General features: G+C 49.9%; 1 protein-coding gene across 1 annotated transcript in view; it reads left to right on the top strand.

Moving 5' to 3' along the window:
- Positions 1-21,961, top strand: part of Cacna1a (calcium voltage-gated channel subunit alpha1 A) — a 270,463-nt gene that overhangs the window by 161,160 nt on the left and 87,342 nt on the right. The window contains 11 exon segments of the mRNA XM_038312389.1: positions 3,155-3,211; positions 5,181-5,270; positions 9,917-10,126; positions 13,770-13,882; positions 15,661-15,773; positions 15,876-15,945; positions 15,947-16,008; positions 16,249-16,313; positions 16,316-16,350; positions 20,230-20,347; positions 20,461-20,541. Coding sequence (XP_038168317.1) covers positions 3,155-3,211; positions 5,181-5,270; positions 9,917-10,126; positions 13,770-13,882; positions 15,661-15,773; positions 15,876-15,945; positions 15,947-16,008; positions 16,249-16,313; positions 16,316-16,350; positions 20,230-20,347; positions 20,461-20,541 — 1,014 coding nt within the window.

Genomic DNA, 21,961 nt, shown 5'->3' with positions numbered 1-21,961 from the left:
GGCTTGGGTGCCTTGGAAGTCCCTATCTGGTACTAAAAACCTGGAGAGTCACATGTCCTCAGTGACAGAAGCCTGGAAAGGCTGGTTCTGATACCAGGGAAGGATCAGCAGCAGCAAATGAAGAAGAGATTGACTCCTCTGAGAAAGGCGGCCAGACAACCTCCTCTGCCACGCCATTGCCCTCTGGGCTGCTACATATTCTTCCCACACCAGATAAGACTAGACCATTCCTTGGACAAGGCTTCCCATTCAAACGATTCTAATTCATGAAAAGGTGGCGTTAAAACAAACCATCACATGAGACTGAGGCAGGAAGGTTATGTTTGAAGACAGCCTGGGCTATATATAGTGAGACCTCCCTCAGACGAGAGAGAGAAAGAGAGGGGGGGGAGAGGGAGAGGGAGGGACAGAGAGGGACAGAGAGACAGAGAGAGACACACAGAGAGAGACAGAGAGAGAAACACACACACACAGAGAGAGAGAGAGAGAGAGAGAGAGAGAGAGAGAGAGAGAGGAACCACTTTGAGATGAAATCTTGGTTGGTTGGTTGGTTTTTGTTGTTGTTGTTGTTGTTGTTTGGTTTTTTTCTGAGACAAGGTGTTTCTGTAGCTTTGGAGCCTGTCCTGGAACTCACTCTGTAGACCAGGCTGGCCTCGAGCTCACAGAGATCCCCTGCCTCTGCCTCCAGAGTGCTGGAATTAAAGGCGTGTTTGTTTTTGAGACGGGGGGGGGGGGGGGGGGGCGGGGGCTCAAGTAGCCCAGACTAGTCTCAGACTAGCCAAGGATGACCTTGAACTCCTGATCCTCTTGCTTCTGCCACCGCTGGTTTATCCTAGTCACATTTTAAATCAAACATGGGTGCATGTCCCATCTCCAACTCCTCTTAGCTCTGTACCTCTACAATGACTCAGTTTCCTTGACTATTAAATGAAGGTGATAATGGTGAAGTAATCCAATGGCATCTGGATGCTTGGTTTCAGGAACCCACAGCCACCAGAATCAGCAAATGCCCAGAGCCCTACAGAATGACCTAGTATATCTGTAGTCTTCACACCACCTCTTATGGGGTCTTGGACTCACAGTAAGCTAGTGCCTTAGGCAGTTGTGTATTGCTAGGGAAGGACAAGAAAAATGTCTGTGAACGTTGGGTACAGATGTTGTTGGGTTTGTTTGTTTGTTTTTTATTCTTTGGGAACCCGCCACCCAACTGCCAAATAAATACATGGAGACTTATTCTTACTTATGAATGCCTGGCCTTAGTGTGGCTTGTTTCTAGCCAGCTTTTCTAACTTATATTATCCCATTTCTCTTCTTTTGCATTTTGCCTCTGGGCTTTTTACCTTTCTTTATTCTATATGCCTTCTTCCCTTCTTCCTCCATGGCTGACAGTGGCTGGCTGTGTGGCTGGCCCCTTGTGTCCTCCTCCTCTTCCCTGGATTCCTCCTCCTATTTATTCTCTCTGCCTGGCAACCCCGCCTATCCCTCTCCTGCCTAGCTATTGGCCGTTCAGCTCTTTATTAGACCAATCAAATGTTTTAGACAGGCAAATAACATAGCCTTACAGATCAGACAAATGCAACGTAAAAGAATGCAGCACATCTTAAACTAATATTCCATATAGATGCACTTTTGCTTCACTTGGTGTTTCGGGGCTGTGTTGGGGTCAGTCTGGAAGCAGAACCAGTACCTGTGGGGAGCAGACCACCTGTGAACAGGGCTGCTGAGGATCCAGTAAGACAACCAGGCTGAGAGGGTCGGAGTAGCACCTCACGCCAGTAGGCATGTGTTTATTTACCAGGCACCTGGCAAACACAGGACACCTGCTCTGTGCCGTGCACAGTGGTCGTACACACTGAGAATGTGGCAGATCCCTGCAGCTGGCTAGTGAGAGACAAGCCCCCCCCACCAAGAGCTAAGAAGGAAAATAAGCAAGACCAGACATCCTGAAACACCTTGTCTCAGCACTGGAGCAGTAAAACGGGAGGATCAGGAGTGGGAGGCCAGCCTGGGCTATACAGCGAGACTGTCTCAAACACAGAAGTAGGGAAGAGAAAAGGCAAGGTGGCAGGGGACAGCTAGGGTCAGCTGAACAGCTAAGGTCTCCATGAACAAAAAAGTCTGAACACAGACTTAAAGGAAGTGAAAGGGGGGCTCTGGGGTTGCTGAGTGGGAGAGAGGTTGAGAGAGGGGAAAGAGCAAGTGCAGAGCTCCTGGAACAGAAGCCAACAGAAGCAGAAGGAATTGGTGTCCCTGGCAGGCCAGGTAGAGCAGGGCCAGTAGCCTGAGGTGAGCCGATGCTGTTACATTAACCCAGTTGTAGTTATAATGTGGTATTCAAGGCAGACTACTGACGGGAAGAGGTAAGCATCAGCGGTTACTAAGTGTCTCTTACTTTCTTCTTGCTGTGATGAAAGCAACCTAAGAGGCAAAGGTTTTGTTTTGGCTCGCACACAGCTCCAAAGTGATAGAGCCCGTCAGGGTGGGTAGACATGGAAGCAGGAGGTGGAGGCATGATGGCAGCAGCAGTAGGCTGGCTGGTTGCATGACATTCACACTCAGCGGGCAAGCAGAACCAGAACAAGATGTGGGGCTTGGCTGTGAGCAGGAAGACCCGCCCCCAGTGACTCGCTTCCTCCATGCAACCTTCCCAAACACCACCACCGTCTGGGGAGCAAGGTCTCAAGTGTATGAGCCTGTGGGGACTTTCACGTCTGACCACAGAACTAAGGTTCTAGGTCATGGCTCCAAAGGAACTCAGCCTAGAGAACACTCTAGGTCTGTGCTGGACATGGTGGAGCTGGGACTTAAGAGACATCAGCAGACAAGGAAGTGAAAGGACCCTGACAGCTGACTTGTGCAGAGAGCTCAGACGTCCCTTCCAAGGACACACATCCTGTAACTTAAGGACCTGCCTCTTAAAGCGCTGTTTCACAATGTGGAGCCCATCTATGCCTAAATTACATCCAAACTACTTCTGCTGCCCATTGTACCCTCTGCTAGGTGGGGCCAGGATGCAGGAAGCAGCTGAGCTTTCTGGATCAGGTTGGACTAGACCATTGGCCAGGGGCAGTGGGTGTGGCCAGGGTCCGTCCTTGAGGGTCAGTCTCCTGGAAAGCCCTTCAGGAAGGACCTTAACTCTGCTTTTTCTCCTCAGAAGAGGTGATCCTCGCAGAGGACGAAACTGATGTGGAGCAGAGGCACCCTTTTGATGGTAACTGCTCTGAGCTCAGCATGAAGGCGGGTCCCAGGGGAGTGGGGTTAGCTGGGGCTGGGCACGGGTGACTGGTTCTAGCCAGTATAGTAGGCCTTGCCAGGGAGACTGGGCTGTGCATGGAGGTTTGAGTTATTGAGGAATGGGCCTCTGGGAGGAATTTCAGAACCTCGTGGGGGGCAGGAGGAGGTTCATTCCTGACTTGTCCTTTTCTCCTTTAACTGTGTGTTCACTGTGTCGCTCTTCCGTAAAGTGCACATAATAGGGCTGGTGAGGTGATTTAGTGGATGAAAATGTCTGTGTCCAAGCTTAGTGGCCTGAGTTCCAGCCCCAGAACCCACATGGCAGAAGCAGAGAAAGCAGTGTGTTCAGACACAAGCTAACACATACGCACACACATACGTGCACACACACCAGTGTTACTAATAATGAGGAAGAATCCCATCTCCTGGCTAGACTGACAGAGCACATGCATAAAGTTCTGGGTTTCATCTGCAGCACTGCCAAGAAAGGCAGAGAGAGAGAGAGAGAGAGAGAGAGAGAGAGAGAGAGAGAGAGAGAGAGAGAGAGAGACTGCCCACCCTTACTGTCCCTGACAAATGTGGTCCACTCCAACCAGCCAGGCCCCCACAGCTCAGTTGCTTCCTAAATCCCAGCCCTGCCCTCTGCCCAGCAGTGGAAGGAAAAGCAGTAGAGGACAGATAGGAATCCAGTGTAGTGTTACAGGTATATAAAATGTCCTACTATTTGGGGGAGTCTGGAGAGATGGATCTTCAGTTAAGAGCACTTGCTGCTTTTCCAGAGGACCCAGGTTCCCCTCCCAGCGCCTACATGGCAGCTCATGCCTGTCTCTCCAACTCCAGAGATCTGACCCCTCTTCTGGCCACTCGTGCACAAATACACATGTACTTGATTTCTTTTGTAAATCTTTCTTTTTCTTTTGGTTCTTTGAAACTGGGTTTCTCTGTAACTATGGAGCCTGTCCTGAAACTAGCTCTTGTAGACCATGCTGGCTTTGAGCTTACAGAGATCTATCTGCCTGCCTCTGCCTCCCGAGTGCTAGGATTAAAGGTGTGCACCACCACCACCAGGCTTAAATCTTTTCTTAAAAACCACTATTTTGTGCAGCAACAAAAAATAATTAGGAAAAAAATTAATAGCAAAATGACAGAAAGAAATCAAGAATCATAGATCTTTTACTTGGGAGTAGAATGATTCTCTGTGGAGTGTTCTGAGTCTCCTTTAGAGTGTATATCTGCTGGAGAGCCTTGGGGAGCAAGCCTTGGCACGGGACAGCTGCCCCAGCCCCAGCCAGTGCAGCACATGTGTGCTAGGTTAAGGGTGGACTATACCTCCTGTCCCAAGACTTCTAGGAAGTGAACCGTGCTCTGACTATTAAAATGGACCAGAGCCAGCATTGTGATGCACACCTGCAATCCCAGTGCTCCAGAGGCAGAAGCAGGTAAATTCCTGTGCATTCCAGGGCAGCCAGGGCTACGTAGTGAGACCCTGTCTCAGAAAACAAGCAGGACTGGAGAGATGGCCGAGCAGTTAAGAGCGCTGGCTGCTCTTCCAGAGGACCTGGGTTTAATTTCTCAGCACCCACATGGTGGACCACAACATTCTTAACTCCGGTCTCAAGGAACCAGATGCCTTCTTCTGGCCTCTGTGTGTGCCGTACACATGTGCTACACAGACATACACTCAGGCAAAACACGCAGGCACATAAAATAATAATTGCTAATTAAAAACTGGCCAGGTTGAAAACAGTGTTTCTGAGCCTGGACTTTGGACTATAGCTGAACAGTACTAGACTCCCGTCTGGACTCCCTGCCTTCCCCAGTGGCAGTTTGCACGTGGATGCAGTGGGCATGCTGTGGATCGTGGGCATGGCAGTACGCTGTGTCTGCTGCCACCCTGGCATAAAAGGGTAATGCCGTCTTCTCTCGCCATGTTTCCCTTGTTGGAGCTCTGCGGAGAGCTACCCTGAAGAAAAGCAAGACGGACCTGCTCAACCCTGAGGAGGCCGAGGACCAGCTGGCTGACATTGCGTCTGTGGGTGAGTCCCTACCTCTGTGCCAGCCACTGGCCATCACCCAGCAATGGGAGGCCGACTAGGCTGGGCGGCTGGATGTGGCAGTGTCCTGGAGGTCATGTTAAGATGAAAATACCGACACCCCCCCCCCATTCTGCTTTGGTTGTTTTGGTTTTGGTTCTCATACCTGATTGGATCCTGTCTCCTAATATCATTGTAGTGTCTAAACTCAAGGAGCCCCATGAATCTCTTTACTGTAGGTTAAGTCCAAACTTGACTCATCTACTCCTAGTTACCTTGGCTAAAGCCATTATGGCTGAGTGTCCCCTACTCCACAATATTCTGCATAGCAGGGTGTGCTGGACACACCTGTGATCTCAGCGTGGTCAGGCAGAGGCAGCTGAATCTGTGAGTCAGAGCCTGGTCTGCCTAACAAGTTCCTGACCAGCTGAACTACGCAATGAGACCCTGTTTCAAAAACATATAAACGTGACAAAACAAACCCCTCTGTACCCAAATTGTTTCAGATTCTGGGCATTTCCAGACTTGGGAATATTTCCATATAGATGTGTCCTGTCTTAGGCGTGGAACCAAAGTCTAAAACAACATTGATTTGTTTCTCATACACAGAGCCTAAAGGTAATTTTAGGCCCCTTTAAAAATGCTTTTGTATGACCAGGGATGGAGATGCATGCGCTTAAATCCCACGACATGGATCTCTGTGAATTCCAGGATAACGAGAGCTGCATGGTGTGACTCTGTCTGAAAATAGCATAATAATAACAACAACAGTGTTGTGGGCAGGCTAGATGGCTCAGCAGGTAGAGGTGCTTGCCACTAAGCTCGATGACCTGAGTTCGATACCCGGAATCAATATGGTGAAAGGAGAGACCCATCTCAAGCTGTCCTCAGACCTCCACACTCACGACACTTGACACAGACACACACAATGAGCAAGTCACATTGTATTTTGGAACACAATTTTGTACAGGAAATGATGTTGATGTGTGATTTTTTTTTATGTATTACCTTGCTGTGTATGGTGTGCTGGGAGAGGGCCCACGTGCCACAGTGCTGTTTCAGAGGCGAGAGGACAGCTCTCCAGAGTTCCAGAGCACTTTGGCGGTCTTGCCAGTGCTGTTGTGGACTTTTCCACACATGGCGTTGTAGGGTCACATTTGTATGTTTAGATTAGAAATGTCAGTCTGGGGTCACAGGTCACTGAGTTGGGGAGTTGGGGATTTGGTGCTGGGTTCAGCACAAGACAGAAGCAGAATTCTCACCCACGTGAAAGTCGCCACCCAATGAGAACACGCATTAAAAAGTGATTTGGAGCTGGGGATGGTTGCCTTGAAAGCAGGGACACCTGGGTTCAATCCCAGAACCCACATCAAACCTGACAGAGCAGAACACTTGTAATCCCAGTTCTGGTGACAGCAGACTTGCAGGCCAGCCAGTCTTGCCTAATCGCTGGGTCCAGGCAAGTGAGAGACCCGATCTCAAAGGAGGTGCAGGGTTCCTGAGGATGCTCCCTCGGGCTCTCCTCCGGGCTCTACGCAAATGTCACCCACACAGAGACAAACATGCACAGACGTGAGCATGCAAAAACATATACACACCAGACACATTAGCACAGAAACAGAGGGAGTTCCAGGACAGGTCAGCAAAGGTGCTTGCTGCTAAGCCTGACCTGAGTTTGACCCCCAGGATCCACGTGGAGGGTCCCCTGAACTTCACATGCACACTGTGGCCCACGTGTGACCTCTTCCATACAGTAAGTTAATTTACTAATGCAAATTTGAAAAATTTAAAACACACATTGGAAAAAAATTCTATCCCAAAAGAATAAGGGAGCTGTAGAGATGAAGCCCAGGCTTGGCCCACCCTGACACAGTAGAGCGTGGTCAAGGAAGGCTTCTCAGAGGATATGACCTTGAGTGAGAGCCGAAGGCTCTCAGCAGTGCCACTGGCTAGTATAGTGGCCGAACTTCAAAGGCACTGGGGATGTTTGGGGGTGCAGTGGGGAGGGGGTTCGTGTATACACACCCCTCTAATATCACCCACAGCACCATTTTCCTCTGGAACTCTGGGCCCCGAGGGTGGCTCTACCAGATGACACCTCCTCCTTGCCCGGTTCTCTGAGGAAGAACCCTGCTGTGCACATTCATGGTTATCCCACACCCGATGGGCGTGCTCCTAGGGATAATTACAGGATCAAAGATATGAATGACTGACTCCCAGCTCCTTACTCCCTAGGCCGTTCTGCGCTTGAATAACAGGACGTTCATTCATGAACTTGTCCAAGACAGATTGTCACCGGCCCCCACCTGGCTGTTGTACAGTCCCTTACCCAGTTAGGGAGCTTTGTATTGCTATTTTAAAGCTTGTTTTCGATGTCTGGCCCAACCACACTTTTGTTTGTAAGGACTATTATTTCTGTTTCCATTTGTGGGCCCACCTGCTCATGTCCTTTGAGAAGGTGTTGATTGCAATGTCTGATTTGTTTCATGCTTTCAGTCAGGTGGCCTGAAGTTCTGTCTGTCTGTTTTTCCTTCTTCCTCCTCCTTCTTCCATTTTTATTTATTTATTATTTATTTATTGTCACACATGGTCTCACTGTGGAACCCTGACTGACCTGGATCTCACAAAGATCTAAGTGCCTCTGCTTCCCAGGTTCTGTAATTTAAGGTGTGAGCCTTAAAAAACCAGGTCTGGATTTCCTTTTTTAATTATTATTATGTTTGTTAGGGAATGGAGAAATACCTCGGAGAATTAAGAGCACTGACTGCTCTTGCAGAGGGCCATGGTTCAATTCCCAGCACTCACATGGCCGCTCACAACCACCTATAAGTCCAGGGAGATCTGATATCCTCTTCTGACCTCCCCCAGCTACATACGGTGCACTTACATACATACAGACAAAATGCTCATACACGTCATGTAAAAATAAGTCTGCCCAGATGTAGTGGCGCACGCCTTTAATCCCAGCACTCAGGAGGCAGAGGCAAGTGGATTTCTATGAGTTTGAGCCAGCCTTGTCTACCTAGAGTTCCAGGTCAGCCAAGGCTACATAGTAAGACCTTGTCTCAAAAATATTTTGTATATGTATGTGTGTTCGTGTGCATGTGTAGACATGCATGTCAGCATACATGTGTGGAAGTCAGAAGACAACTTGTGGAAGTAGGTTGTCTTTCTCTCATGTGGGTCCTAGATCTCCAACTCCAGTCATCAGGCCTCATGGTGAAGCCTTTACCAGCTGAGCTGTTGTGCAGGCCCCACTCTTTGCTTTGTTCCATCTTAGTAGGCAAGCATTTTGGTGATGTTGTTGTGTACTTCAGAGCCCAAGTTGAGACCTTGTGAGTTAGACGGATGCCCACTCTTAGTGAGCTTCTAGTCTTCATCCTTCATTCTGACAAACATGAAAAAGTGGTCCAACCCCATGCCGACAAGGATGAGGGGAAACTGACACTCTTGGATGCTCCTTAGTGGGCGCATCAATCAATCTGTAATGTTCCTGATTTATTTATGATATATCACTTGAAATTATTTAATTATAGATTAATTAATTAATAAGATCAATTCCTTGACTTACTGTTCATGCAACTTTTATTTATTTGTTTACTTGGCTTTGCAAAGCTGAGGGCACAGCCCAGTGAGTGCCTTAGGGGCCTGCTTCCCTACTCAGCTCCATCTCTGGCCCCTTTACCAACCGTTAGAAGTGACTTATTCTCTTGGGCAGGAGGCATGCATCCCAGTGGCTCTGACAGGATTGCTTCCGTTTGAATAAAGAAGAGCAAGGGCTGGAATGGGGCTCACAGGGAGTGCTCTCTCAGAATGCTTAAGGCACTGGGTTCTACTCTCAACACCACAAAGCCAAACAAAGTTAAAAGCCATTGGGAGCTGGGAGATGACTCAGGGGGTAGGCCTTGTTTGTAGGTATGTGCACCCTGCCTGCATGTAGAGGCCAGGGAGGACACCGGGTCCTGCTCTAGCCCTCACCTAGAGGGGTGTCACATCTATGTGGGTGACATTTATGTGGAGCCCAGAGGAGAGCCCAAGGGAGCATCCTCAGGAACCCTGCACCTCCTTTGAGATCGGGTCTCTCACTGGCCTGGACCCAGCAATTATACGAGACTGGCTGGCCTACGAGTCTGCTGTCACCAGCGCTGGGATTACAAGTTTCTGCTCCAGTTTGATGTGGGTCCTGGGGTTGAACTCAGGTCTTTGTGGTTTTGAAGCAAGCACTTACTGATTGAGCCATCCCCTTAGTCCCAGATCCCTGTTTAATGTGTGTTCTCCTTGAACAGCAGCTTTCACATGGGTGGGAATTCTGCCTCTGTCTTGTCCCAAGCTCAGGGCCTAATAAGAGCCCATGACCCCTCAGTTCTCCAGTGACCCTCAGCTGAGTGCTCCTGATCTGAACATCTAAAGTGCACCAAACCGTAAACAGCCACTCCATGCTGCAAGTGGAAGTCCCTGTGGATCACTTGGGACCCAGCATCCTGCCAGCCCTCTTCCTGAAGGCCTTTGGAGCATGTATCTCCCACAGGGGACTTGCAGCACAGCACAGCTCCATCTTGTCCTCTCCTGTGCCCCCCCCCCGCCCCGCCCATGGGCCTCCTCACCAAGGGCCATCCTGAGTCTCACTTTCTCCGTCCTTTCCTTGGCAGGGTCTCCTTTTGCCAGAGCCAGTATTAAAAGTGCCAAGCTGGAGAACTCAACTTTTTTTCACAAAAAGGAGAGAAGGATGCGTTTCTACATCCGCCGCATGGTCAAAACTCAGGCCTTCTACTGGACCGTGCTCAGTCTGGTAGCCCTCAACACGCTGTGCGTGGCCATCGTCCACTACAACCAGCCCGAGTGGCTCTCGGACTTCCTCTGTGAGTGCTGCTCCCTGCCGGCCTCTGCTCCTCCTTTGGCCCTTCCCCAACCCGCCCCTGCCTAGGACCAATGACCATTTCTGCAGCTGAAATGGGGCCACGCAGCTACTGCCACATGTGAAGCTGCCTTAGACTGGTGTTAGACCTGAGGCGGCTGAGCAAAGACATAGTTTGGAAGGGCCAAGGGCATGATGCCACCTGCTTTGGCTTAGCTCTGGGCAGAAGCTCAAGGTGAGTGGCATGGGGACGGAAGGGGTGTGTGCCAGAGCCTGTTCTCACACCCGCAGCTAGGAAGCCAAGACAAGACACACAGAGGAGCAGACATCCGAAAGAGAAAAAGATAGGACCTGGCTAGATGGCTCAGTGGTAAAGGCGTGGGTATGAAGCCTGGAAACCTAAGTTGACTTCCAGAACTCACCTGGTAGAAAGAGAAAAGATTCCCACAAAACCTGTGACTTCACAGGAGCACTGTGGCATGGGCATGTACACACACACACACACACACACACACACACACGCTTACACGCACGCGCAGGCACATACACACATGCACAAAGCACAAAGTAGTAAAAACCAAAAAAGAAAAGAGAGACTGGCAGAGATAGATCTGAATGCAAAGACAGACGGACTCAGAGTAAGACAGACAGACAACAAGGCACACTGTCAGCATCCTAAGCACTTCCCACTAAGCCCCAGCTTTTAAGGCCCCAATCTGGCTCTTAGTGTTCCCGCTCTGTAGTGCAGCCTTCTGCGACATGAACCATTGAAAGGGACACAGAACACAGCCAGGCTTGCCCAGCCATCTTTCTCACAGTCCTGAGAATCTACAGCTACTGTTTCTAAGAGAGATACAGGAATACAGACAGAGTGCAGATGGGGGTGATAAGAGACAGTGACCAAAAGACCACATAGAGACAGTGGCACTGCTCAGAATGTCCGAGAGATGTGCATTTTCAGGTTGGGAACCTTAAAACAACGAAGTGTCTTGCAAGTGACTGCCTCTGCCCCTGCTGTCCTGTAGACAGTGACCCCCTCTGCTGTCCTGTAGACAGCGACCCCCTCTGCCCCTCTCTTCTCTCGTCTTTTTCGCAATGCTAGCATTAGAATTAACACATAGTATGCAGGGGCTCTACCACTGAGCCATGACCATAACCCCACCCTGGGGGATTCTAGGCCCCTGGCCCCTACCTCCTTCCTTGTTCACTCTCCTCTCTTTCTCTGCCTGCTCCTTTTGCCTCCCCTCTGTCTGGAACGGGCCCTTTAGGACAAATGTGAGCACGCCTTAGTTCCTCAGAGGATGCCAGGACCCCTCTACCCATGTCAGGATTTGCCTAAACTGGGCATGGGCACTGGAAGGTGGGAGCCCCCAGGACTGAACAAACTCTAAGGATAATCAACAGAAGAGAGTGTAGGCCTGACAAGGATATGGATGGCCTGCCTCTCCCCTGGAGGCCCCTTGAGAACTACTAAATCTTTTGTGCCTACTGGCTGCCTCCTCCTGGAGCTATTAGCCTTCTGACCTGTTTCCTGCCTTTGCTCAGAAGTAGCCTAGGACAGCTCTAAGGGATGGTCATGCCTCTGACCTAAAAAGGCCTGAATTCTAGTCTAAGGGACTGTTTTCTTGAGCCATCGTGGTCCCCAGGCCTGCTGTCTGGCCCCACAGGACACCCCAAGGGGACTGTCCTTCCTCTGCACCTGACCCACTTCCAGTTGCGTCACTGCCTTGGTCCCTCTGGAGCCAGCCGTGTAGAACAGGCTCTTTACTTCCCGTCAGGACCTCTCGATAGCGACTATTTTTACTCACCTAGTTCCCTCCACTAATCATTTTGCAGTCTGTCCTGGTTAAGGAGACAGGGGATTAGAACTTCCTGCCCGGAGGCCTTGGTGTCTATAGACATCTTTTAGTTAGCCCCATTTTCCAGTTAATGAAAACAGAGACAGAGAGGCGAAGGAACTTTTCCTAGGTCACACAGCTTGTAAGGGATGAATCCAGGATTTGTGTTCCTAAGTCCAAACTGTGTCTGATGGAAATCCTACCCCCTAAGCAGGTTCAGGCTGTCGTCCATCGATCAGAGGTTTTCAGTCCTAAGGCGTTCTGTAAGGAACAAAGAATGAAACGGTGTGAATTTTAAGATTTGCACAGTTTCAGAGCAATCCAGACCAGAGCAGATACCGTTGGGATCGATGACATGTGCTTCTGGGTCTCAGGATCTCTCCTTAGAGGGTGGGTCTGACCATCCTGAGGTTCTCCTGGTCCCTCCAATGTCGTCTGTCACTAGCTCCCTTGTTTCCATGGTAACGAGGGAGCAAGCATCTCAAAGATGTCCTCTTAGAGCGCCCCCTGCTGGATCTCAGAGGGACCAGCTATTACAGGCAGATCTGCTTCTCTAGTTGTTCTGCCCCAGACACTCAAGGGTTTCTCCTGAAAACAAGGAGTTTTAGAGAATCCTACAAATCAAGGGAAGTTAGAACAAGAAATCACAATGAGGGGTTTTTGGTAATCGAGTCAAACCACCTCTTTAAAGCAGGGCCTAGCTAGGGCTCTTAACGATCCTCTTAGCCAGGCCACACTACTGCAACAGAACACCAGAGGCTGGGTGATTGAACATCAACAGACAGTTCCTTTCTTGAATTCCTGGAGCCTGGGAAGTTTCCATGTGGCATTCGGAGAGACTTGGTTATCTGCTGGAAAGCTGTCTCTGCTCCCAGTTCTGTGTCCTCTGGAAAGGGTGACTACCGTGTCCCCATGAAAGGCCAGAAGACAAATTCCCACATCAAGACCCGTTATGGCACATCGAGTGCTGTTGACAGGACTCTGGGACCTGATGCCCCTTCAGCCACCGCACACTGATCTGATAGCTTCATACCCCATGGGTATGATTACCGTTTCAGAGGCCAGGTGTGGTGGCGCACGCCTTCAATCCCAACACTTGGGGAGGCAGAGGCATGCAGATCTCTGTGAGCTTGGGGCCAGTCTGGTCTAAATGGGAATGCCAAGACTACGTAGTGAGACCCTGTCTCAAAAAAAAAAAATCACAGATTTCCAAAAGGAGCACAGGCATGCAAACCTTGGTATCGTCAAGCAGAATTAGCTTTGGAGCCATAATTCTGAGGTCTGTGGGAACTGTTCTAAATCCCCAGTCTGTCCTTTCTTTCCCATTTGCTCCTTCATTTGTTTATTGCAGTGCTGGAATGGAACCCAAGGCTTTTATACATGCTAGGTTAGTGCTCTACCACTGAGCCATACCCCGTAGACTTATTGGAGGATTCTAGGCCAGCTTTCTATTGCTGATCTCTGCCTCTCCGAGTCTAGTTTAAACAGGCATTCCACACATGTATGGCTATTCCCGAAACCCAGCTAGTCACTTAGTAAATGTACTAAGGCACACAGGAATCCATCAGTCAACACAAAAATAGGCCCGTAGCAATATCCTACCACCCAGCTGTTCCTCATCAACCAGGGCAAAAAACTATGAGAAACTGAAGCCCATGGGAAAAGAATCCTTGCATAGCTATCCTCGGCCATGTTACACAAGTAGTATCGTCTCTACCTCCCTGCCTGCCGGGGAGACACGGAGAGAAAAAGCAGAGGCTTGGGGCCTTCCCTGTGGCCTAACCCACAGTTCTTCCTTTTTCCTTTCAGACTATGCAGAATTCATTTTCTTAGGACTCTTTATGTCCGAAATGTTTATAAAAATGTACGGGCTCGGGACGCGGCCTTACTTCCACTCTTCCTTCAATTGCTTTGACTGTGGGGTGAGTACCGCATTCTCTCGGGCTCTCCTTCTGGATCTACTGGCGATAGCTGATACCCAGGGACTTCATATGAAAGTGGAGGGAGCCGTGTGCGGGTCATGCCTTCAGCCCCTGGACCTGAGGGTTAGCCTCGGCTGTCCAGTGGTTGGAATCAGGAGGCTGGCACCACCTCTGGATGTGAGGTGAGGAGGAAGGAGGGGGCACCGAGGACACACAGCTGCTGTCACCGTAGGTAGGGACAGTTAAGCCTGTCTTAGTAGAAGTGGAGAACCCCAGCAGTTCTGCGGTGAACATGGAAGGAATGGAAAACTCAAGGCAGTCGGGCAATGGTGACGCACACCTTCAATCCCAGCACTGGGAAGGCAGAGGCAGGTGAAGCTCTATGATTTCAAGACCAGCCTGGTCTACAGAGCAAGCTCCAGGACAGCCAGGGCTACACAGAGAAACCTTATCTCCAAAATCTCGAGGCCAGCCATGGTAGCAGAAACTTTAATCCCAGCTCTTGTGAGGTGGAGATTCTGTCTATCTCAAGATCAAGAAGAGTTCAAGACCAGTCTGAGCTATATCGTTCAAGATTAGTTTGTCCTTCATAGTGCAAAGGACTCATAGTTCAAGCTTGGGCTACACAATGAATTCAAGGCAGACTTGGACTACATGATAATTTTTTTAACAAAAACAAACAAACAAAAAAAAAAAACATTGGGCCACCAAGATGGCTCAGTGGGTAAAGGTGCTTGCTGCCAAGCCTGCTAACCTGAGTTCAACTCCCAGGACCCACATGGTACAAGAAGAGAACCAAGTCCTGCAAACTGTTCTCTGCTCATATTGTGGCAACATACCCAATCATATTCACAATAACAATAAATAGTTTAAAATAAGTATATATAAATTAGATAGAGAGAGAGAAAACGTGAAGAAAACCAGACATCAAAGGTTACGTATCACCTAATTCCAGTTCTGTAAAGTGGCCAAGGAGGCAGACCCACAGACAGGAAGCAGATCAGAGATCTCAGCGCTGTGGCTCAGGAGGGGAAAGATGCATGGGGCATTTCTGAGACTGCAGGGCAGCCTGGACAGACAATAGGCTCTTGTGGATGCCTCTGTGCACCCGGAGGGATAATTTTATAGTGTGTGCTTCATGGCTGTGTGTGTGTGTGTGTGTGAGAGAGAGAGAGAGAGAGAGAGAGAGGAGAGAGAGAGAGAGAAGAGAGAGAGAGAGATTGAAACAGTGTTTCTTTGTAGCTCAGGCTGACCTCCAACTTCCAGTGATCCTCCTGCCTCAGCCTCAAAGTGCTGGGATATCAGGCATATGTGCACTTTTAATAAATAAAAACATAGAGGAAAAAGATGAGTTTGGGCCACCATCTGTTAGTCTCTGAGACAAAATACCTGACAGATGCCCAGGCATGCTGGTGCATGCTTTTAATCCCAGCCCTTGGAGGCAGAGGAAGACAGATCTCTGAGTTGGAGGACAGCCTGGTCTACGGAGTGAGCTCCAAGACAGCCAGGGCTATGCAGGAAAACCCTGTCTCAAACAAAACATACAAACAAAACCTGGCAGAAACAAACTAAAGGAGGAGGGAATTTTGACCCCTGGTGATATCCTCCAGCCAGGTCCTACCTCTTTCCAGCCTCACAGGCTTCCTATAAGCCTAACCTGCGGAGACTTCCCGATAGAGGCCACTATGTTCCCTGAGGGGTGGACCTGGTTCAGGCCCTGGAAATGGGTGGGAGACCTGAGGTCAACCATGACCTCGAGACTAAATTCTCTGTTGCAGGTCATCATTGGGAGCATCTTTGAAGTCATCTGGGCTGTCATAAAACCTGGTACATCCTTTGGAATCAGCGTGTTACGAGCTCTCAGGTTACTGCGTATTTTCAAAGTCACAAAGTAAGTTTTGAGGTTTCTTAGCACTCTGTTGAGGGGATGAGGAGGGCACCCTACCTAGCGTGCATACCCTGCTCTGATCCCCACCTTGGCTTCGGTCGGCAGGTACTGGGCATCTCTCAGAAACCTGGTTGTCTCCCTCCTCAATTCCATGAAGTCCATCATAAGTCTGCTGTTTCCTCCTCTTCCTGTTATCGTTGTCTTTGCCCCTCTTGGGGATGCAGCTGTTTGGTGGCCAGTAAGTACTGCCTGACATCTGGACATCCCACCCGGGACTCATGCTCAGCTTCCGTGACACCACACCCACCACCACCCGGTTTCCTTCAAGCCGGACCTCATCCTGTGACTTGCCCTCAGGACATCGAATGGTCATCTAGGGCAGTGAGCTTCTGGTACCCAAATACACTATCTTCTTGGGGAAACAGATACCCTACACATACCATGGAACCAGGAAACTGAACCAAGCTTAGAGCGGAAGGGCTAACACGAAATGTCCTTGCTGTCCACAGGTTTAATTTGATGAGGGGACTCCTCCACCAAACTTCGCACTTTTCCAGCAGCAATAATGACTGTGTTTCAGGTATGAACTTATCAGCCGATGCGGGCCCCTAACCACAGGGCAAGGGGCTGCCCAGCAGCCCAGGAACACCCCTGAATTCCTTTATTTTCTTCCCTTTTCTGACTGTTTTGGAATGCTTGTTTTTATTGTTACTGGAGATGTAGCTCAGTGTTAGAGCATTTATTTAGCACATATGAGGCCCTGTATTCTAGACATACACACTCACGTGCACACACACGCATGCACACACACACATGCACACACACAGGAGAGGATAGCTTGTCACTTAGTACATCCAAGAGAGTTTAGGATGCCTACAGGACCACATAGGACAGTACCAAGGCCAGCTGGAGTACTGAAGAGCCTTGCTTGTGGTTTTCCATGAGAAGGTGCAAGTAAAGTGGAGCGTCTGCCCCTGCAGTAGTGACTCTGACAGCTGTCAGAGCAATGGCCAGATTCTTCCCCATCTCTAGGAATTGGCTTCCCCAGGGCAAAACCATCCCTCCAGGGTCTGCAGGGCTCTAGCTACTTAAGTATCAATACAGCCAGTAAAGCTGGCTGGGCATGATGCACACTGGACTGTCACCCTCAGGACTTGAGGTTGGGGCAAGAGAAAGTAGGAGTTTGTCATTTTCAGTTCCTAATGAACTTGGGGTCAGTCAGGGCTACATAAAACACTGTTGAAAAAAGGAAAGGGGGAAGGAGAGGCGTGGAAAGGACAACTGAAAAGGAAAGAGAACCTGGGGTAGTAGCACACACCTGTAATCCCAGTACTCAGAGGCTGAGACTGGAGGAGCTCCGGTTCAAGGCCATGCTGTGAGGCCCCACCCAAAGCAAAAAGAGAAAGGCCTGGTTAATGCATCTGCCTTTTTTCTTTTTTTTTTTTTTTTTTTTTTTTTTTTTTGGTTTTTCAAGACAGGGTTTCTCTGTAGCTTTGGAGCTTGTCCTGGAACTAGCTCTTGTAGACCAGGCTGGCCTCGAACTCACAGAGATCCACCTGCCTCTGCCTCCCGAGTGCTGGGATTAAAGGCGTGCGCCACCACCGCCCGGCTGCATCTGCCTTTCTTGGAAGCAAGTGTCTCCACATTTTTCAGGATAAGGAGGCTTGTATCTTGTTGGGGCACCTACACTAAGGCTTGGGGACTGGCTGATCTGAAATCTCCAGATTTATTCAAATTTATGTTTTTCTTTGGGAGAAGGAAGTGTATAGAAGATGTGGCTTCCATCCTTCCTTTTCTTAGAGCGGCAAGGCAAGGCCCGAGAGAGGACAGCTGTGAAGTACATCCCAAGCCAGAGAATGGATGATTGACAGGCCAAGCTCCAGGGGAATGCAGTCCCCCAGGGGCACAGGGCATTGTCTGCAGACAGTGTTGATGGTCACACCTAGTTGAGTGGGTGAATGACAGAGGCCATCTGGTTGCTTGGAGGCAGTGATGTTCAGCATTGGGCAGGGCACAGGTTGGTCCTCCCAGAGAATGATGTACCCCTGACTAACAGTGCCAGGCGAGAAGGCCTAGCCACAGCACAGAAACATTCTAGAATTCTTCCCCATTTCCCTCATCCTCGGGAGACTATGATAGAAGGAGGGAAACTGGGGTTGTTGTTGTTTTTTTTTTCTTTTTAAAAGACACAAGGCCTGGGCATGGTATGTTCCCAGTATTTTGGAAGCAGAAGCAGGTGGATCTCTGTCAGTTTGAGGCCAGTCTGGTCTATACAGTGAGGCCCCAACTCAAAAAATTAAAAGATCCATGGGCGGATGAGATGCCTCAGTAGCAAGGTGTTTGTTGCCAAGCCTGACAAGTTGGGTTTGATCTCTGGGACTCTCATGGTGGAAGGAGAGAACTGACTTCTACATGTTGTCTTCTGACCTCCACACTAGGACTGTGGCATATGCGTGAGCATGCACACACGTGCACACACACACACACACACACTAAAAAATACACAAGTGTAACTTAAGTTTGAAGATGGCCTGGCTCTCAAAGGAAAAAGGAAGGAAGGAAGAAAGGGAGGAAGGGAGGAAGAAGGAAGAAAATCATCCATTAATATCATGTACTGCTCAGAGGGCCCGAGTTCAGTTCCTACCACCCATGTCGATGGCTCACAACCACCTGTAAGTCCAGCTCCAAGGAATCTGACGCCCTCTTCTGGCCTCTGAGGGCATCTCCACTTATGCACAAACCCACACACAGACACACACCACATACACATACTTTTATGTTTAGTGTATGTCTTTGAAGAGACAGAGAACTTTTTAAAGGCTGTGGGATGATTATCTACATAGGGTGGGAATTGTGGCATGGCAGAATGTTGACACCATGTGCATGGCCCTGGGCTCAGCACATCATACAACCCAGAGCATCACAGCTGTATGTAAGATGCCATGTCACCACTGTCCCTCTCTCCCCACCGCTCTTCATGGGGGCTTATCCACCCCCTCCCTGGCCTCTAATCAGCTAGTCCATCCGCTAGGTCAACCTGAGTTTTCAGCCTGAGCGAGATTGTGGTGAGTCTGTCTTTCTGTGCTGAACTTATATGAACTCACATCACACCCCTCGATTTTTTTTTCAAGCATTTGAGCACTGCTCAAGTATCTTTTTGGATCCAGATACGGTGGCACATGCCTATCATCCCAGCACGGAGTGGGGGGAAGCAAGAGGATCAGGAGTTCAAGTCATCCCTTACTTATTTGGGGAGGTTGAAGGCAACTAGTTATACAAAACCCTACCTTAAACACGAGCACACACGCGCGCGCACACACACACACACACACACACACACACACGAGAAAGCCTGGTATCCCCTGTGGTCTCCTCCATGCTAATCAGTGGGACTGCCACCTTTTGCTCCAGCTTTTTTTGCTCCCAGTGTGTGACCTGCCTTTGTACATTGCACAGGGCAGTCCTGGGTGGGTACACACCTTAGGCTCCCTAACCCTCACAAGCGCTGAACCCCAAAATGCCACAGTGGAATCTTGCTCCATAAATTACCCTTTTTGTGACAGGGTCTCATGTAGCCCAGGCTAGCTCATGCTAGCTATAGGGCTAAGGCTGTCCTTGAATTCCTCATCTTTGTGCCTCCACCTCCCAGCGCTGGGATGACAGACTTGTGTCACAGTCTGGTCTATGCAATCCTGGGGCTAGAGCCCCCAGGTTTCGGCCAGGCAGTGGTAGCCATACCTTTAATCCCAGCACTCATGAGGCAGAGGCAGGTGGATCTCTGTGAGTTCAAGGCCGGCCCTGGTCTACAAAATGAGTTCCAGGACCAGCCAGAGTACACAGAGAAACCCTGTCTTAAAGCAAAAAAAAAAAAAAAAGAGGAAGCGACGGAGGAGGAGGAGAAGAAAGAAAGAAGAAGAAAGAAAGAAAGAAAAGAAAGAAAGAAAGAAAAGAATCCCAGGGTTTATACATGCTAGGCAAATATTCTATTACTGAGCTGCTCCCCGGACCTCTCTCGCTCTCTTTCTTCTTATTATTCTACTAGCAGGAATCCTACATCATACAGCTCACGGTCCATTAACCATGCCAGATGACAAGCTAGGCAAGGACTCTACCACTGGAGCTACATCCCCAGGACTCCTGCCATTTAAATTGTTGTTTGTCTGTCTATTTGAGACAGGGTCAAATACCAACTCACTGGAAGTTGAGCCTGTGCCCTGACCCGTGCAACCCAGAGCAAACCCTTGTGTCACGTCAGAGAAGACAGGATTACAGCAAGCCATGAGGCACCCAAGCCCCCTATTTCCCACAGCCAAATTGAGAGCCCCAGTTACAGGCACAGTGATGGGAGCTCACATGAGGTCGAGGAAGACCTTGGCCCGACAGATCATGGCTGCAGCTGTGGCTCCAACGAGCTGCTGGCTGAGAGAGGTTTGGCTGTGTGTCTGTCCCTGTCTTTCAGATTCTGACGGGCGAGGATTGGAATGAGGTCATGTATGATGGGATCAAGTCTCAGGGGGGTGTGCAAGGCGGCATGGTGTTCTCCATCTACTTCATCGTCCTCACCCTCTTCGGGAACTGTATCCTTCATAGGGACCAGGGACAGACTGGGTGTGGGCGGAGGAGGAGGGACCCAGATGCCCCGGCTCTGGGCAGTGCTCCCATCGGCTGCTTTCCCTGACTTTACATACAGACACCCTGCTGAATGTGTTCCTGGCCATCGCAGTGGACAACCTGGCCAATGCCCAGGAGCTCACCAAGGTGGAGGGACACAGTAGTAACCACCTGCTCATGGCAGATCATGAGAGCAGGGGCGGAGGGATGTGGGGACTGACGGACAGGAGTCAGGGCTCTTGCTGGGCATGGGAGCATTGGGCGCTTCTCCTGGAGCCATGCCATCCCTGATCAAGACAGTTTACAGCCCAGAAGGGAAGGGGATAGCAAGGTGGCTACTGAGGACAGATAGCCAGCTGCATCCAAGGGCTTGAGGAATAAGGAGTTCCAGGGTAATGGGCACCGCTACCAAGCAGAGGATGGGCCAAGGAGTGACTTCATAGGCCATGGATAGAGCTGGACCTCTGGAAATGCAGAACCATGGCAAGGCTCAGATACAGTGGCCAGGAATCTACTTCCCACTGCGCCCTCCCTCTGGCTTCCATATGGAGGCCTGCTAGGGACAGCTGATGGGAGGCAAGAGACAAGATGGCTCACAGATCAGCTGCCTGGGAGGACAGGAATGGGGCTGAGGGCATATTAACCACCTGTGACCATGTGCTGAGGGGCTGGCCAGATGAAATTCCCCGCAGGCTGGCCTTCCAAGAGACAACAGTAAAAAACAGTGGTGGTGCTTGGGTGCCACGCACTACTCCAGTCTCCCTTTGGAGAGGTCAGAAAGGCAAAGTCCCTTGTCCAGATGGTATGACAGCTACAGCCACACATAAAGCATTGTGCAGCCAGCATGGTGGCGCATGCCTGTGAGCACAGCACTTAAGCAGGAGGATTGCAAGTTTAAAGCAGTCTGTGCTACATAGCAAGAGCCTGTCTTCCTTCCCCCCAGTGTGTGTGTGTGTGTGTGTGTGTGTGTGTACATACACACACACACCCACACACATATACATATATCCTCACTCCACAGTGGGAGTGGGAAAACTGAGGCCAGGAAGGGTAGATGCATGTGCCCATACACTAGGAACTGGGATAGCAAAGACAGAACCCCTGCAACCCTGCAAAGGACAGAGGAAAGAGATGGGACAGGGAGAATTTCAAAGTGGAAAGAAAAGCCACCTGGGTGAGATGAAGCCCAGGTCTTCATTCATTACTCAGTGACAGTGAATTATTCTGGGGTATCGTGTGCCCCTCAAGGCAGCCTAGGAGACAGGGGAGGTAGTTTCTGCTTTCCACAATGCATCTACATGGCCCCCGGTGGACTAGCCCGTGAACAGGGCTGCCAGGATACATACTACGCAAAGGAAACTGGACAAGGTGATGTGTGGAGGCTGTGTGCTCAGAGACGGGTGCATCCACTTGGGGGAAGAGACCTCAGGGGTGATGCTTGGTGGGACCTCGACCTGGGTGTCAGAACAGAGCATCTTCTTTGTGGTCGTACCGGCTCTGCCAAAATTAAAAACCACCACAGTGCTTTGCAGGCAGGCTCTTCCTAGTTTCAGCTTCACGGTCTCATCCTCAGTGCCTCA

This window comes from Arvicola amphibius, chromosome 15, assembly GCF_903992535.2.
Source record: "Arvicola amphibius chromosome 15, mArvAmp1.2, whole genome shotgun sequence".
NCBI lineage: Eukaryota > Metazoa > Chordata > Mammalia > Rodentia > Cricetidae > Arvicola > Arvicola amphibius.
This window is presented reverse-complemented; position numbering and strand designations above follow the sequence as displayed.